The following is a 16,237-nucleotide window of genomic DNA, read 5'->3' on the forward strand; positions in this document are numbered from 1 at the left end:
CAGCGGTTACACGGGGACAGAAGGGTTCTGAACTGTGAGGAATGTCGAGTCTTTGCCATGTGCGTCCTGTGATACAGGGCACTGAGCAAGATGACTCACAAACTTTATTGTCACACATTGTTTTTACATGTCGGGAGATTTCTCTGATTTGAATCCAAAAGACTCAGCCGGGTCGGCCGTTTGGCGAGCCCTTGGGTGTGGTAGACTCACGGACACAGCAGAGTCGTGGGAACATGCCAGTTTTTTGGGCAGTAAACTTACTGTCCATCATTTTTGGAGCCAGACAAACAGATATGTCTCTACAGACCTGCTGGACCTGCTGACTGCTAGTTAGCTTAGCTGCAATGAATGCTAGCAGTGAGACATTAGAGAAAACCACTCGAAAGTCATCGAATACGTTTTACTTTCTGCACTGCAAGCTTTCGCAGCAGCTGGGTTAACTAGCAGTGAGCCGTCTGGTGGAGCTCTGTCATGCACACAGAGGAGAGAAGGGTCATCTGCTTGTCCGGCTCCATAACTGTCATTTCCCAAAAAGCCGGCATGTTCCTTTAAACTGCGATGCCTGGGATTACGGATAGCAAGAGCCAGACATTATTCTGTTTCGTATCAAAAGCAAGACCAGAATGAGAGTCTGATGTTTCGTTCCTCTTCGTTTTAACAGTTGACTCAATCAAATGAATGAAATAATTCAAAGCATAACACACAGGAGAGGTCCAACTGTCTGTCTAACATCTGTCATGACAAACCCGTGTCTGCGTGCTCGCCTTTACTTCTTCTGTTCCCTCACGAATCCCGGCAGTTTTGTATCTTCTCTCATCATACTGTTTCTTCTTTCCATCCTCCATCCTGTCCTCCATCCTTTCACACCAGCACTGGAAGCCCGAGGTAGGTGCTGTCTGTGTCCACTGCTGTCTTTCATCTCTGCCGGCATGTCTGTGTTAACATGATTAACCCTCTCACTTCCATCCTTTGCTGCTGATACTCAACTTTTTCTAACTTCTAGTAGAGTCTTCCCTGCAGAGCAACTCGTCAAGAGTTAATTTACTGGTTACAAACTGGGTTTCTCTCAGTTTTTGGAAATAATCTCTGGTGAATAAAATGCTGTTTTACTCAAACATACACAGACATCAAATTTGAAACTGTGTTTCACTGTCAGTGAGGGTTTATAGGCAGTACTTCAGTGTACATCTTTTATATTTCACCTCCAAGCAAGGAAGCAAGTTGGGGTCCTCACCTAAGTGCCTGTTAGTTGATACACAAGACTCTCCGAAGGGAGTTAGCTTAGCACAATGACTGGAAGCAGATGGCAAGAGTTAGCATCAGAAGTCATCAGACCCTTTTCTCTCCCTTGTGTCTGCATGTATTTAATTCAGATGCTACCGTCACTGCTAAATAAAATTACTTCAAATGGGGGTCCATGGCGGGCGGCACGGTGGTGCAGTGGTCAGCACTGTTGCCTCACAGCAAGAAGGTTCCAGGCCGGAGCCCCGGCTGGAGCACGGGGTCTTTCTGTGTGAGTCTCCATGTTCTCCCTGTTCCTGCTGGGTTCTCTCTGGTACTCCAGCTTCCTCCACAGTCCAAAGACACCAAGAGGGGACCAGGTTAATCCAGACTCTAAATTGACCGTAGGCGTGGCTGGGAGAGCCAATGGTTGTCTGTCTCTATGTGCTGGCCCTGCCATGGACTGGTGACCTGTCCAGGGTGAACCCCGCCTCTCACCTGAAGGCTGCTGGGATAGGCTCCACCCCCCCAACACCCTTAACCGGAGAAGAGGTAGTAAATGGATGGATGGATGGATGGACGGGGGTCCATGGCAACGTGAAGTTGTTTGAGGACCCCTCAGGTAGCCGATGTGGTTGACATGTATATGTGGCTGCTGAACCGTAGCTCCCCAAATAGGAACGACATCCGGAACTTCAGAAATTACAAAAATCTTTAAGAAAGAAACTCAGACGTGAACCCAGTTGCTCCTGCAGAAGGAAGACTAACTCATCTTACTCGCTGCGTGTGTTGAGGTTCTCACCTTTCTGTTGCTTTCTTATTTTTAAGCAATTGTCAAAAGGAAGTGTAGTCTGTGTGGAACCCCCCCCCCCCCCAGCATTGCTCCACTGCTGTTTGCATTACGCGTGAATGCACTACTGATGCCGACGTGACGGCAGACAGCATTTCCCTCACCTGGAAATGATGGCTGAAGATGTTTCCTGTGTTTGCTCCGCAGGCCCAGCGACACATCACCGACCTGTATGAGGACCTGAGAGATGGACACAACCTCATCTCCCTGCTGGAGGTGCTCTCCGGAGAGACACTGGTGAGCTTCGGTGACGTTGGGTGATGCTCGGACATCCGCTTCCGCTGTCTCACGCTCCCCGGTCCTCTCGACTTTATTTGCTGTCATATTTTTTCTACTGTCTTCTCATTATGTCTTTAAATGTTTATTGGATTTTACTGCGGAAGGTTTCCTGTCTTTACTCGTGCATGTTCTGATTCTGACATTTCAGTACATGCACTCTTTACTTTACTTTGGGAACACACCTCCTGGTGATGTTGCTGTGAAACACACTAATTTTCATTCTTTGCTTCCATCTCGTAACCTTACTGCACAGACTTGTTTGACCCCTGTTTTTTTTTCTTTCTCTAATTCCTGTTTGCTGACCTTTGCCCTGACCTTTCCCCCCTTTGCCTTCCTCTCTTGCGATGCTCGTGCTGTGGTAGCCGAGGGAACGTGACGTTGTGAGGAACGTGCGGTTGGTGAGTGGTGCCTGGACTGTGGCTGGCCGCCTCCGCAGGCGTGGCATGTGTCACCGCCCCAGGTTGCTGCTGGGTTGTGCATGATGACCGTCACACTTCCTTTTTGTGTCAAACATTGTCCTCTCTCATTTAATCAGCCAGCTGTCAGAAAGCTTTAGTTTATCAGGTGTCATGTAAGTGGACAATCAGAGCGGTCGCGTTGTTCGCAGCGTAAGTAGGGTCAAGTAGTCGTGTCAGTTTGCCAGTTGGCTCGACGGTTGTTGTCCTACGGTGCCTTTTCTTGGATGACGGCCTTGTTAGTGGACACTGCTCTCGTCGTCAACGCGACAAATGAAAGAAACGTTTCTGTCTTTTTTATTTTTTTTGTGCAACAGCCTGCATTCAATAATTGTACGACTTTGATTGAGATGACCAGACATGTGTGTATAGTGTTGATCTTTGTGCTAAAATGTTCCCAAATGTTCAGATCTGGAGGAATCGGTCGTCATATCCCACCTGCATCCTCGTGTCGCTCCAATGTAGCGCCGTTTCCTGCCACACAGTCAAACAGCAGGGACATACTTCATGTCACTGCCAATCAAGCTAACTCTTAGCTACCAAGCTGCTGTGTACGCTAACGTCACCGTGACCGCGGCACAATTTTTTTTCGACCCCGTATCACAGTGCTGGGCTACTTTACAGTTGAATTCGCCACATGACCGTTAGCTAACGCGACCTGTGTCTGCTTCAGGAGAAGGAAATCCCGTTACAAGAGGAAATGCGACTGAATTTAAAGTGGACAGAATTTTTAAAACGTCACCGTGGCTGTGAGTCCGATTGCTGCCCCGTCACATTCACCGACAGTCTGGCTTGTTCATGATGTCATCACACCGTGTCTGTTGTTATAGTTTTGTCTTAGTGACCCTTAGTGGCTGAAACTATATGCAATGAAATGGTGTGAACATGTGAGCAACTGGAACTGCAGGTTTGGGTTGAGTTGTTCATGTTCCCTCACGACTGGGATGCACATTTCAAAGATGGATTCTTTGACGCTCGCTGGGGAGATCGACACCATGGCAGCTTTGCACTCAGCAGCTCCAGCCGAGGCAATGAGGTCCAGCTGGTTGCCTCATGGTGAACAGCTCTTTGGCGTGTTACCAGTGGCGCTCGGTTGCGTTACCACCAAGAGCCGCTAAGAACGAGCAGAATTCTTTTTCACTTTTTTTTTCTTTTTTAATCACATCAGTTTCGCGTGGTCATGAAAAACCTGCAAGTCATTTAATTTGGGAAGATGGCACTTTCAAGGATTGGCAAAGGTTCTGAAAAATGAAGAAAGCCGGAGTGTTTTGGAAAAGTCATTCCCAGATCCTTCAAAAAAAACGTATGCTTGTAAATTTTGACATGCCTTTCGATGTTTATTTTATTGAACCAAAACTTTCAGAGAAATGTGTGACCCTGAGCCACACGGACCTGGACGTCTGTTAGTAAAAATGGAAATAAGATATAAATCTATTATCTCTCTAAGATGACAGTCACATGCAAAATTACCTTTTAAACAATAATTTCATAAATATTTGAATATTCAAAAATCCTGACGCGTATGCGTATCTCCTTCAAACGAGCAGCAGTGAGTGCGTCCATCACCATGCAGACATGGACAGAGGGACTCTGTAGCTCCACACCGGGACGTGGAAAACGTTGTTGATGTTTGGGAGAAAGACTGACAGCCTCTACCATCCATCCTCATGCCTTCACCTGCCGACATCCTGGCTGCGTCTTTAGTGCACCTCAGGTTCACGTAGGGTCAGACCTGCTGGCCAAGTGCTGCTTTGATCACAATCACGCAGAATTTGAATCCCACTTCAAATTTGCTTCCCAGACCATGACTGTAAAGACAAATAGAGTCGACCTTTCTTTTGAAGCACAAGAGGTACGGCTGGACTCTGAAACACCTGCTCCTCAGTCATGGGGCCGTTTCTGTTTGTTGATCGTTCCAAACCTTGTGTTCTCTGCTCCTCACGCTCCCTCTTCTCTCCTCTATTCCAGCCACGGGAGAAAGGGCGGATGCGCTTTCACAAGCTGCAGAATGTGCAGATCGCACTGGACTTCCTCAAACACAGACAGGTCAGCCTCTGACACATCTGGATGCTGATGTTTCTCCTAGTTTCACCTGCTTGTCCTCATTGATCACAGTTACTTTTTAAGTTCCAGTTGTGGAACGGTGGCTCTGTTTCTCACGTTTTGCTGGTATCACTCCTCCGCTTGGTTCTGTATTCCTTGAAAGTGATACTTCAATTTACAGGAAACGTCCGAAGTAGAGCCTCACACAGGACGTCACAGCTTGATTCACTGCTCAAGACAAACTCAAACATATCGTCTACAGGACAGTCATCGGTTTCTCTCCATTCCAGGTCAAACTGGTCAACATCAGGAACGACGACATTGCAGATGGAAACCCCAAGCTGACCCTGGGGCTGATATGGACCATCATCCTTCACTTCCAGGTAAATCCCAGTGGGTTTGTGTTCCCGGGTTTGAGAGGCAGATCTCCTCAGACCAGGTTCATGGTCGCCCCCACGAAATCGGCTCTATTTTTGGTGGGGAAATGTCTTTCTGAGCTGAAGACGTTTATTTGAAAGGCAAAAACACTTTGGTTCCCCGCTTCTCAGAGCTCTCAGAAGCTTCCTAAGACCTGCACAGTCGCAACCCCCAACTGCCCACCAACTGCCCACCAACACATTATGAGTTCCCTTTCTCTGGCTCGTTTCTGTTTTTCTCAATTGAATTATTGCAGAGAACTGAAACGAGGAGAGGAGGTGTTACTGGATTTAATTTCCAACTGTCTGCACCTTATTTGGACAGCTGAGCCACATTTCCTGCAGCTCCATGCGGTGTTTATCAGTTCAAGTGCACAGGAACAGCTGATCGCGTGGGATCAAACTCTCCCTCTGAACGTGAGTGGTTTAGTTAACTCTCAGTACAGTGGGATCAGTTCGCTTCTTCTTTTGCCTCTTCTCCGTTTGCCGTTGCCGCGTCTGATGTTCTCTCATCAGCTTCAGGGTGTCGCGATGTTGACACAGCAGTTACAGTAGAGTCCAAAAGCAAATCACTTCCAAATGGGCTCAATTGGACTCTTGGCAGCACTCAGGCTCTTGTACACAACCACCTCCGCTTCTCAAGTTCCTGAGTACACAAAGACTAAACAACGGAATAAAAAAACCTCTTCATTCATTCTCACACATCAGGACATTTCAGAACCTTTTTTTCTCCATCTCATGCAGCTTTCTAAGATTCGGGTAGCAGCTTGAGCTGGTTTGGAGGGTGTGGACGCGTGTTCAGAGATTGATTTAGCAGATGGTTGGGAAGAATCCGGTAAAAGAAAGAGTGGGAGTGCAGGATGAGTCTTTGTCGCTGCCTCGGGTATGATGGCTATGTTGGGATGTGGTTGTGAGATCTCATCCGGTGTGACTCAATGGTTCCCTCGAGAAGGCTGGAAGAAGATGAAGGACGTGACCATCCAGAACTCGAAAAGTCTTCAGAAATGAGAGAAATGTTCCTCCGCTGCCTGTCCCTGATGTCTAGCTTAGCATGGATGTAGTTTTCAGGGCAAAACCTCCCCAAAAAATGTCCCTTTGAATTCACTTCACGGCATGGCAGTGATTATTTCCTCAAAACAAACACACATAACCGCTTCGTCCTGGCACATGTGATTCATCATAAACAATGGCGGGGTTTCCTCCGGGCTCCCCCGGCACAGCTCACCCTGCTGACACATAGGTTAGAATCCCGGCTGTGTTCCCTGACAAACAGGGAGTCGGGATTCTTGCAGCACTTAAAAAAAAAAAAGAGGCTATGAGGGTGGAGGTCCAGTTTCCAGTCTGAGTCACGCTTTGCCCACATTGACACTGTAGCACTGAGGTTTCCCTCCTGAAAGGAAAAAAATAGCTGGAGGAAGAAATGCCTTCTTTTTCCCCTCCTCCACCCTTGCCAAAAAAAAAAGCAGCAATCATTCGTTCTGCTGTGACTCATCCTCATACCCCCAAAACACTGAAAATACTATGCAGTGGTAACAAAAAAAAGTAGTGTTTCAGCAGAGAACCGTGAAATGAAGCAGGAGTGGAAGTGAAACTCTGATCTGCGGCTCATTCACTTTTTCTCCTCTCCTTTAGTGGAGAAAAAAATAATCGAACATTTTTTTTTTGTATAAAAACACATTTCTAATATTTCTATTGAGCTGAAAGGGTTTTTCACGTCGAGTCAAGTTAAACAGAAGCAAACACAATTCGGTTTTCTTCAGTTGTTGCAACTCTGCACATGAAAGTAGTTCTGCGTGATGAATCTGCCTCTCTGGACCCAAACGAGCACTCGGGACCTGGAGCGATGGACTCGTGCTGCAAATCACACCAGCAGGAGCTCACGCACGTCTCAGTCAACCGAACCTGCAGTAAAAATATACGTATGAATGTATCTGGCTCTGGGACGCTGTGTTCTTATGACTCATAGCTCCGTTTCACAGCTCTCAGAAAAGAGGAATTCTGCCCGGGGTGGTCCTGCAAACAGTATTTATCTTATTCATTCAGTGACTCATAGACGTTTTAACTCATGTGATTTCAATTTTGTGCTCGTGTACTTGTGAAGCGTCTAAGTTTGTCTCAAAAACTTTAATTTTCAACATGCCCATCAAGCAAGTTGTTATTTGAGGTTTTTGAATGTGACTCATCTCAAATCTGGAAGAAATCAGCGGGCACATTGGAAAAAGTTCTTTACTTCAAGCACTTGCTGCCATGTAAGAAGTCATTTTAACTTGACGTGCTTCTGTTCATGTTAGTTTCCAAATGGCAGTATTAAACCAAGGTTTAAGTAGTAGAACTACCCCTCATCACGACTGTAAAAACTCCCTAAAACACAGATCCAAGCGTAGCCGCGCTGCTCCTCCAGGCGGAGTCGCCCGTGCCTCCGTCTCTGGTCCCTGTCCTTCCTGCAGCCGTCACTGGAGATGCTGTTTTCTCAGAGGAGCTCCATCGCACGCAAACAGAAGCTGCATGCAACACACAAAGAATTCATAAAAAATGAATCACCAAATATTTGGATCATGAATGAATTATGTTTTTTCAAGCAAATATCTCAAACATTCGCTGCTTCTGCTAAATCTTGAACAGGACATGAAGGTTCTTCATGTTTTGGATTGTAAAATGGGCAGAAGAGGCGATTTAAACATGAACCTTTGGGTCTGGGGAAATTGTGATCGTTGGCCATCCCTCTCTGAATTGTTTTTGACGTTTTCTCAGGATTAAATTAGTTGTTAGTTGCAGCCCTGCAGCAGAACACAAGATGTTTGTCTGATTGCGTCCTAAAAATCAATGGAATTACTACAACATTTGCTTTCCAATCATGTGATGTATGAGCGCTCACTTGAAAATGGCGTTCTGTGCGGGGCCAGCTTGACAACTGTTTCAGTTTTTGTCTGAGCCTCATTCTTCAAATGTTCTCACACACAAATGCGTTCTTGTGCTACGTTCCGTATGATGATTTTCACCCTCCATTCAGTCTCACAGGCAGGAAGCAAAGCCTGATGCTGTTTCCTACTCCTCCTGACATCTGTAATTCACCTCTTGTAATGATAAAGCCTTTACCAGCCAGAGTGACTGACAGCTGTAAAAGGTGTGACAGATGCCGGGTGTGGCGAACCTCTCAGTGCTGACCCGCTGCAACGCTCTGGCCCTCTAGATCTCAGACATTCAGGTGAACGGCCAATCAGACGACATGACGGCCAAGGAGAAGCTGCTGCTGTGGTCTCAGAGGATGGTGGAGGGCTACCAGGGTCTCCGCTGTGACAACTTCACCACCAGCTGGAGGGATGGCAAGCTCTTCAACGCCATCATACACAAACACAGGTGAGACGCTGTCGACCGCCATCCTCAGAGTCTTAACAACTTCTAGGACACCTAAGACGTCTTGCCCCAACTTGAGATCTCGTAAGACCAAGAATTTCACTCGGTTAGAAGGTCTTCGCCGTGACCTTTTGCATTCCTCAACTTGACACGGATCCCCAAATCATATTTGAGGTTGATGGTGGGACACTTGACTTGTCACTAAAAAATTTTGATGGGTTGTCATAAATATGGAGTATTGAGATAAATTCCCCAGATGATTCATGGCATTCATTTTGGTAAAATGTGGGCCTGTATTTTCTTGGACTGACTTCTGTGCAGGTTCAGGGCGCGGGGGGGAGGAGCCGCTGTGGCCAGCAGGATTTATGTTGTTTTCAGAGGTTTCAGTGAGAGAAACACTTCTGGAAGCATCTATGGAAGCTGAAGAAGCTGCTCCTGCAGTGTGGGCCTCTTGTATGTGTGCCAGACTGTTAATGCTGCATCCAATTAGGTTGAAACCCACAGTGAATCTGACAGAAGGCCACATGTCGCTGATTTGTGCCAAAAAAACAAAACAAAAAAAACCAATATCAGATCTTTTTTTTTTTTTTTTGTGCAAGATTAGTTTGAATCATTAGACAATAACGGAACCAACACAAGCAGAACTACAGACTTCATTCAGACTTTCCACGCCCATCAAGCACGTTCACAGCACATATTTTGGGTGGAGTGCCACTTACAAAAGGCCTGCAGGACCAAAAATAACAACTCCAGTTGGCAGCGGTCCGGCTGGTGTGAATGGGTGCGCGTCTCATGGAAGGTGTGGGTGTATCGCACTAATTTGGGAAAAAGGATGCCCCAGAGGGATGCTCTCTTTTGGATCGGCAGGTTGCAGCAAAACACAGCTACGCTCGTCGTTCTGCTGTAGATTCCATCCGGCTGGGGGAAGAGGAGGACCTGCAGAGACCGAGGAGCTGCAGAGCTGCAAAGAAGCGTGGAGCCTTGATGACCTGGCGGAACAGAAATGGAGCTTAAGAAGAGGATTTGGGTTCGGGCAGGAATGAGTGTTGGACTTCAGCCAGCATGGCGTCCTTTAAATAATTTGATATACAGTGTTTATGATAGGAGCTAAACCTTGGAGTATTGAGAGCACCAGCCATTCCTACAATGTTGAACCTGAAGAGGAAGTTCCACTCAAAGATGCGGCTGAATAGCGCCTCCAGCAGCACGGCGGGCTCCGCCAGCGACCTGGAGGACAGGGTGGTCATGCTGTGTGAGGACGTCCCTGCTGAAGACTCCTCCGACTCCAGCCAGGACTCCCGCAGCGCCGAGGCTCGCTGCAGTCAGAGCTCCCAGAGCGAGGAGCAGGAATCAGGATCAGAGTCCCAAATCATCCACCTGAGCAGGGACAGGCTGTCCTACAGGAAGGCCTGCTATGTGGAGAGAGACCCGGCTGAGCCACAGAGGGAATACTACATCCAGAGAGTCGTGCCAATTTACAAGTACACGCTTCCATACCTGCGCTTTTTATAACCTGGGAGTCATGAGATGCTCTGTGCATGTGCCTGCATGTAGTCAGACCGCAGTTATCTGGAAGGCAACATGTCTGCTGTCTTTGTGTACGACATGATGGGGAGGGGGGGGGGGACTCCTGTTTTTGCTTGTCCTCTCTGCTATGAGAGAACGGTGATCAAAGCGCCTCCAGCAACATCTAACATGAAATATGTAACTTTTTTTTTACCTGACAGCCGTCATCAAGGAACGAGGGAGAGTAAAAACCATAAGTGGAGTAATTAATGAATATCTGTGGCTGCGCTGGGGTGTTGCAGCTGTCACACTTGATTTAATAGGAATCCTGATTGACAGTAATAAGAGAGGAACCATCCGCTTCCACTCACTGCTCTCTCTCTCTCTCTCTCTCTCTGACTGCTCGCCATCCGCAGGCCCACTCTGATCGACATGAGTAAAGTCTACCGACAGACCAACCAGGAGAACCTGGAGCAGGCCTTCAGCGTGGCGGAGAGAGACCTGGGCGTCACCCGGCTGCTTGACCCCGAAGGTGTCAGAACACGTTTATTATCAGTCCGTCACGAGGAAACCTGACTTTCATTTTAAGTGTTGGAACAAATTTCAGCTTAATTGAATTTCTTTCTTTTTTTTTTGTCTGGATAGACGTGGACGTGCCACATCCTGACGAGAAATCCATCATCACGTACGTCTCCTCTCTGTACGACGCCATGCCGCGGGTACCAGACGTTCAGGACGGCGTCAAGGCCAATGCAAGTCCTCCTCCTCATCTGTTCATCTCTCCTCAAAAGCACTGTTGCTTTAGACAGGATATCACCTTCCTGCTACACTATGTTGATATACTCCTGCACCCCTCGTACTGTAATGTATCATGCCATCGCCGTAACGTGGGGTTGAAGTCCTGAGAAAACGAAAGCAAGTGGAGGAAAGCTTTTTTCCAGAACTGTTTTGCTTTCAGAACTGTAGAGGGACTGCGTGTGTTGAAGCCTTTTCTTCGATGGCGGTTTTATGAATAACCTCCTAAAACCTGATAGAAAAGTCAACATCCACTGAAATCTTTATTTCTCAGCAACTTAAACTTTAAAAACATAAAATAAAAACCTGGAGGACGTTTGGCTTCTGTGTAGCACGACCTGCCTTCGCCTTCTGTTGGTTGACGTCTCCTCAGGTTTTAGAGGGAGAACAACCTCGATGTTCTCAAAGTAGCAGCATTTTAAGAGCTCAGGGTAATAAAACCTTCCCGGCATCATGGAAACTGAGGCGTCCGTCTACGTCCTCAGGAGCTGGAGCTGCGCTGGCAGGAGTACTACGAGCTGGTCACCATGCTGCTGCAGTGGATCCGACACCACATCCTCGTCTTTGAGGAGAGGAAGTTCCCCACCAGCTACGAGGAGATAGAGGTCGGTGGCTTTGGGCTTACGGTCTGTTTTTTCATTGGAAAGTTGTTGTTTTTTTAAATTAATTCATTGAAACTTTGTAGGTTCTTTGGCGTCAGTTTCTGAAGTTCAAGGAGACAGAACTTCCTGCCAAGGAGGCAGACAAGAACCGCTCCAAACACATCTTCAAGTCTTTTGAGGTGAGTTTTCCAGGACGCTGTTGGTCTTCAGCTTTAGTTCCCTACCTCCCCATCAACTCACCTGTTCTGTTATTTCGTTCTTGTGCTCTTCATCGTAATGCTGTACTTGTTTTATTCACAATGCAGCGTTTACTCCGTTAACTTCATCTCCACCAGCGATTTCTACGCTGTCAGTCAGGTTTAAATATCCTGTCTTTGTAATTTTGACTCCTTCTTGTCTTGTGTTATCTTGTTATTTGAATCTGACCTGTGGCGTTTCCCCACTTCCTGACATTTTGTCTCTGCTTTCATTGTTTGAAGCATTTTGTGCGACGACACATTTTGTTGACATTTTTAAAATTCATAGAATTTTTTTCTTTGACTTTAGCAGTCCCTCTTTAGAAATTTTACTTTTATACCTCTCTGTTTCATAGATAAACAGGGACATGATGATTTATGAAACGGTAACGGTAGAGGTTGTCCTAGCATGATTAATGGAGCGCGCACACAAAACAAAACCTTACAAATGTGCCTGTTCGTGTGAATAGAAATGAATCTCGAGGGTCTAATGATACAGAGGAGATCTCCTGAGGTTACGTGTGTGTGTTTTCCAGGGTGCAGTCCAAGCAGGGCACATCAAAGTGCCGCCAGGTTACCATCCCTTCGACGTGGAGAAGGAGTGGGGTCGCCTGCACGTGGCCATACTGGAGCGAGAGCGCCTCCTCAGGATAGAATTTGAAAGGCAAGAAAGCTTCTAAGTGTCACATGATTGCTGTTGCCAAAGCAAACCACCACGAGGCATTTATAAAAAAAAAAAAAATAATATTAATGAATCATGAGACAACGGGCATTGTGTGACCATGACTCACTCATCAAGGCCACTTTTGCAATAAAACAGAAAGTGGGTTGGCTTTGTCGGAGCGGACGTTAAAAAAAAGAGAAAGAAAACCCATGACAAGCAACAGTCTCATAAAAAAATAAGGTCACTTGATGTTTTGTCTGTTAATCACAAGATTAGCATCGATGGGCACAGCTTGTAGTTGCAGCAGACTTGTTAGACCACCGTGGAGCGTTGTGAAAGCATCATCTCTATCCTAGTGGACCTGACAAAGCTTGCGTCATGGCTTTCATGCATCAAGGATACGAGTTAAAGTATTTATTCCACCGGAAGATGGAGTGAGTGCTTTTCATGCAACTTTTTCAAGTTCAGTTCAGCCTGATCTATCCAGCAGGAAGTGTACCCTGCGGCGTTGTTAAGTTGCTTCTAAAGTGGTTTTTGACCTTTGACCTCCCCTCTTCTCCTCCTCCCCTTCCCTCTGCAGGCTGGAGCGACTTCAGAGGGTTGTCAGCAAGGTCCAGATGGAGTCAGGGGTGTGTGAGGAGCAGCTCAACCAGGTGGAGACTCTGCTGCAAACGGTGAGACTCTGACCCGGGACCAAGATGAACCTTTCTGGCAGATTCCGGGCCAGCCTAGATAGCCGTCTCTGTGTTGCAGGATGTGAGGATGCTGAGCTCAGGAAAACCAGCTCAGCACACAGCAGAGGTGGAGGCCGATCTGGAGAAAGCAGAAGGGATGATCCGCCTCCTCTTCAACGATGTTCAGCTGCTCAAAGATGGACGCCACCTTCAAGCTGAGCAGATGTACCGCAGGTGCATAAGAATTCAGCTCTACCTTTGACTGTTTGTGGTCGATTCCTACGATTCATTGTTCATTCACAGCTTCCGATCAAATGTTCACAAAATTCCATATGAAATGAAAAATATGAAAAAAGACAAAAAGGGGAGACATTAATGTTTGTATGTGTCACTTACTGATGTGTCCTAGGGTTTATCGTCTCCACGAGAGGCTGGTGAACCTCCGCAGCGAGTACAACCTTCGCCTCAAGTCAGGTGTGACCGTCACTCAGATCCCCATGACTCAGATCCCCATGACTCAGATCCACACTGCCCAGGTTCTGCAGCAGGCTCCCATGAGGGTGCGGCCTGAGCTGGATGACGTCACCCTGCGCTACATCCAAGATCTGCTGGGCTGGGTGGAGGAGAACCAGCGCCGCGTGGATGACGGAGAGTGGGGTTCTGATCTGCCCACCGTCGAATCCCACCTGGGGAGCCACCGCGGCCTGCACCAGTCAGTGGAGGAGTTCCGCTCCAAGATCGAGAGAGCGAAGGATGATGAGGTATGATGGATGCCTCCACTGCAGTGTGAGTGCCGCTGTTTCATAATCCATGAAAACCAAGAGGCAGTGTGATGAACTCTGACCTTTCTCAGCCTGCTGGAACCCTCCGTACCTCACGAGATCAAGAGCTGAGCTCTGCTGTCACATCCGGGTCGCTCCTATCTAGAGCCACTATGAGCAGGCATCACCTTGACAGGCATGACAACAGATGTTATTACACATGACATCGTCAAACGCTAAATCCGGGGGATGAAGGGTGAGGCCGGCGTTCTTCCGCCAGTCCATCCTCCTGCTCCTCCGAGTCTGTTTCTGAAAAAGTGCACTCACAGCTGTTTTAATTCCAACCACCACCAGAACCAATCAGGAGCCACGTTACTGCTGAGTGGTACTGCTGGAGTTCTGACTGGTTGACCCCTACGTGCTCATACTGGTCTGAGGGGGGTGGCGATGGTTGGCAGAGGTGTTTCAGATCACATCGAAGCGTCTGATCTCAAATGAGGAGTGAGACCTAGCTCCTGAGGACAAATTCGTTTCTGTATTTTGCTCGGCGTCTTCCTTCAGGTCCGTCCTGCCGGCATGTCTTTCAGACAACTTCACGAGACCTTTTAACACCAGAAACACTTTTGTTCTTCTGCACCACAAAGATATCAACGACTCTTTGATTTTGCCGTTTCTTCCTGTTACCACCCACGGCTGAGGCGTCCAGCCTGGGGCCGGTCCAGTCAGGAAACACCCCTGTGTCAGCTGTAGCAGCTTAAACTCCACAGACTCTGAACGACTGCCGGCTCGCCGTTGATTTATCTGATCGAGTCGTCTCTCCACCAGACGATTGTGTCGTGAATGTTCTTCTGACTTGATAAGCTACAGCACGTAAGACACTGATTGGCCCCAGCATTGAAAACCACTGGCAGCGTGTTTTTATGGGGTTTAATTTGAATGTTCAGTTATTATTGAATCTATTTGAGAGACGTGTCATATTTCAGTATTTCTTGTGCTAAACAACACTGAATGTTGCCGAACTGATGTGTAACTTTGCCTCGTTGCTGCTCCAGAGTCAGATCTCACCTGCCAGTAAAGCCGCCTACCGCGACTACCTGGGAAAGCTGGAGCTGCAGTACAGCAAACTCCTGGTAAGTTCTGAAGATACGGAGCAGTAAAAGTCTCATCAGACGGGTTAATGGACTGTCTTTCATTGTGCAGTCACATGGAGTGAAATGTGACTCTGATAAAGTGATTTATTTTCAGAACTACTCTGTCAGTCCCTCTGTTGTGCTTCCTAACGTGGTTCTGGTCTGCCCCCCTTTAGAAAGCTTCCAAGGCTCGTCTGCACTACCTGGACCAGCTTCACGCCTTCGTCACTGCAGCCACCAAAGAGCTGATGTGGCTGAACGAGAAGGAGGAAGAGGAGGTCAACTACGACTGGAGCGAACGAAACACCAACATGACCGCCAAGAAGGATAACTACTCGGTAGAGACGCATCCCATCTCTCTCCTGCTGTGCTCTCCGGTGATGTGGGCAACCGTGTGATTCTGGTCTGTGTGTCCTTGCTGTGCAACAGGGTTTGATGAGAGAGTTGGAGCTCCGGGAGAAGAAGATGAACAGCGTCCAGGCCACAGGAGACAAGCTGCTGAGAGACGGACACCCTGCTAAGAAGACCGTAGAGGTGCGGCCGTCAAAAACTTTGTAGAAATCAGAATTTACACTAATACACGTGAAATGCCTGAGATCTGATGTATCCCACCTCTCTGCAGGCCTTCACCGCAGCTCTGCAGACTCAGTGGAGCTGGATCCTCCAGCTGTGCTGCTGCATTGAAACCCACCTGAAAGAAAACACCGCCTACTTCCAGGTAGGTGGAACCATCGGTTCTCCCGTCCTCTTCTCATCCGGTGTTTTTCTTTGGACAAAGGTGAATCAGACATTTGTTCAACTTTCTCTGCTTTGTCGTCCTCTAGTTTTTCACTGATGTCAAAGACGCGGAGGAGAAGCTCAAAAAGATGCAAGACACAATGAAGAGGAAGTACACGTGCGACCGCTCTGTCACGGTCACACGGCTGGAGGACCTCCTGCAGGACGCAGCTGTGAGTCTCTCAGAGTGGTGCTCCAGGCTGTGGAGGAAGTCTGTACCTGGCCTCCTCCCCTGCTCCAACATCCTTATATTAATCACTGTCTACGTCATGCGTGCAGCTGCCTGCTCGGAGGTTACAGTCACTGTTCGGTGTGCTCCTAGTTGCAGAGTCACATAGAAGCCCCTGAAATAAACCCTTAGTATTTGAAAAGTATTTATTACACTGGTCAGGAGTAAATTGCAGAATGTAAGATGATTTCTAGCTGCTGCAGACACTTGCTGTGAGCGATGCACCGTAGTACTAGTACTGTGAT

At 47.6% G+C, this 16,237-nt stretch overlaps 1 protein-coding gene across 1 annotated transcript in view; it reads left to right on the forward strand.

Moving 5' to 3' along the window:
* pleca (plectin a) overlaps window positions 1–16,237 on the forward strand; it is a 39,976-nt gene that overhangs the window by 5,170 nt on the left and 18,569 nt on the right. The window contains exons 3-19 of the mRNA XM_086194155.1: window positions 2,219–2,308; window positions 4,774–4,851; window positions 5,139–5,231; window positions 8,455–8,621; window positions 10,541–10,656; window positions 10,770–10,876; window positions 11,405–11,524; window positions 11,605–11,700; window positions 12,294–12,421; window positions 13,002–13,095; window positions 13,175–13,329; window positions 13,505–13,856; window positions 14,909–14,986; window positions 15,163–15,324; window positions 15,416–15,520; window positions 15,609–15,704; window positions 15,811–15,936. Coding sequence (XP_086050281.1) covers window positions 2,219–2,308; window positions 4,774–4,851; window positions 5,139–5,231; window positions 8,455–8,621; window positions 10,541–10,656; window positions 10,770–10,876; window positions 11,405–11,524; window positions 11,605–11,700; window positions 12,294–12,421; window positions 13,002–13,095; window positions 13,175–13,329; window positions 13,505–13,856; window positions 14,909–14,986; window positions 15,163–15,324; window positions 15,416–15,520; window positions 15,609–15,704; window positions 15,811–15,936 — 2,163 coding nt within the window. The remainder of the gene's footprint in view (window positions 1–2,218; window positions 2,309–4,773; window positions 4,852–5,138; window positions 5,232–8,454; window positions 8,622–10,540; window positions 10,657–10,769; window positions 10,877–11,404; window positions 11,525–11,604; window positions 11,701–12,293; window positions 12,422–13,001; window positions 13,096–13,174; window positions 13,330–13,504; window positions 13,857–14,908; window positions 14,987–15,162; window positions 15,325–15,415; window positions 15,521–15,608; window positions 15,705–15,810; window positions 15,937–16,237) is intronic.

This window comes from Aulostomus chinensis, chromosome 22, assembly GCF_037954235.1.
Source record: "Aulostomus chinensis isolate RoL2024-O1b breed Wild chromosome 22, RoL_Achi_v1.0, whole genome shotgun sequence".
Lineage (NCBI taxonomy): Eukaryota > Metazoa > Chordata > Actinopteri > Syngnathiformes > Aulostomidae > Aulostomus > Aulostomus chinensis.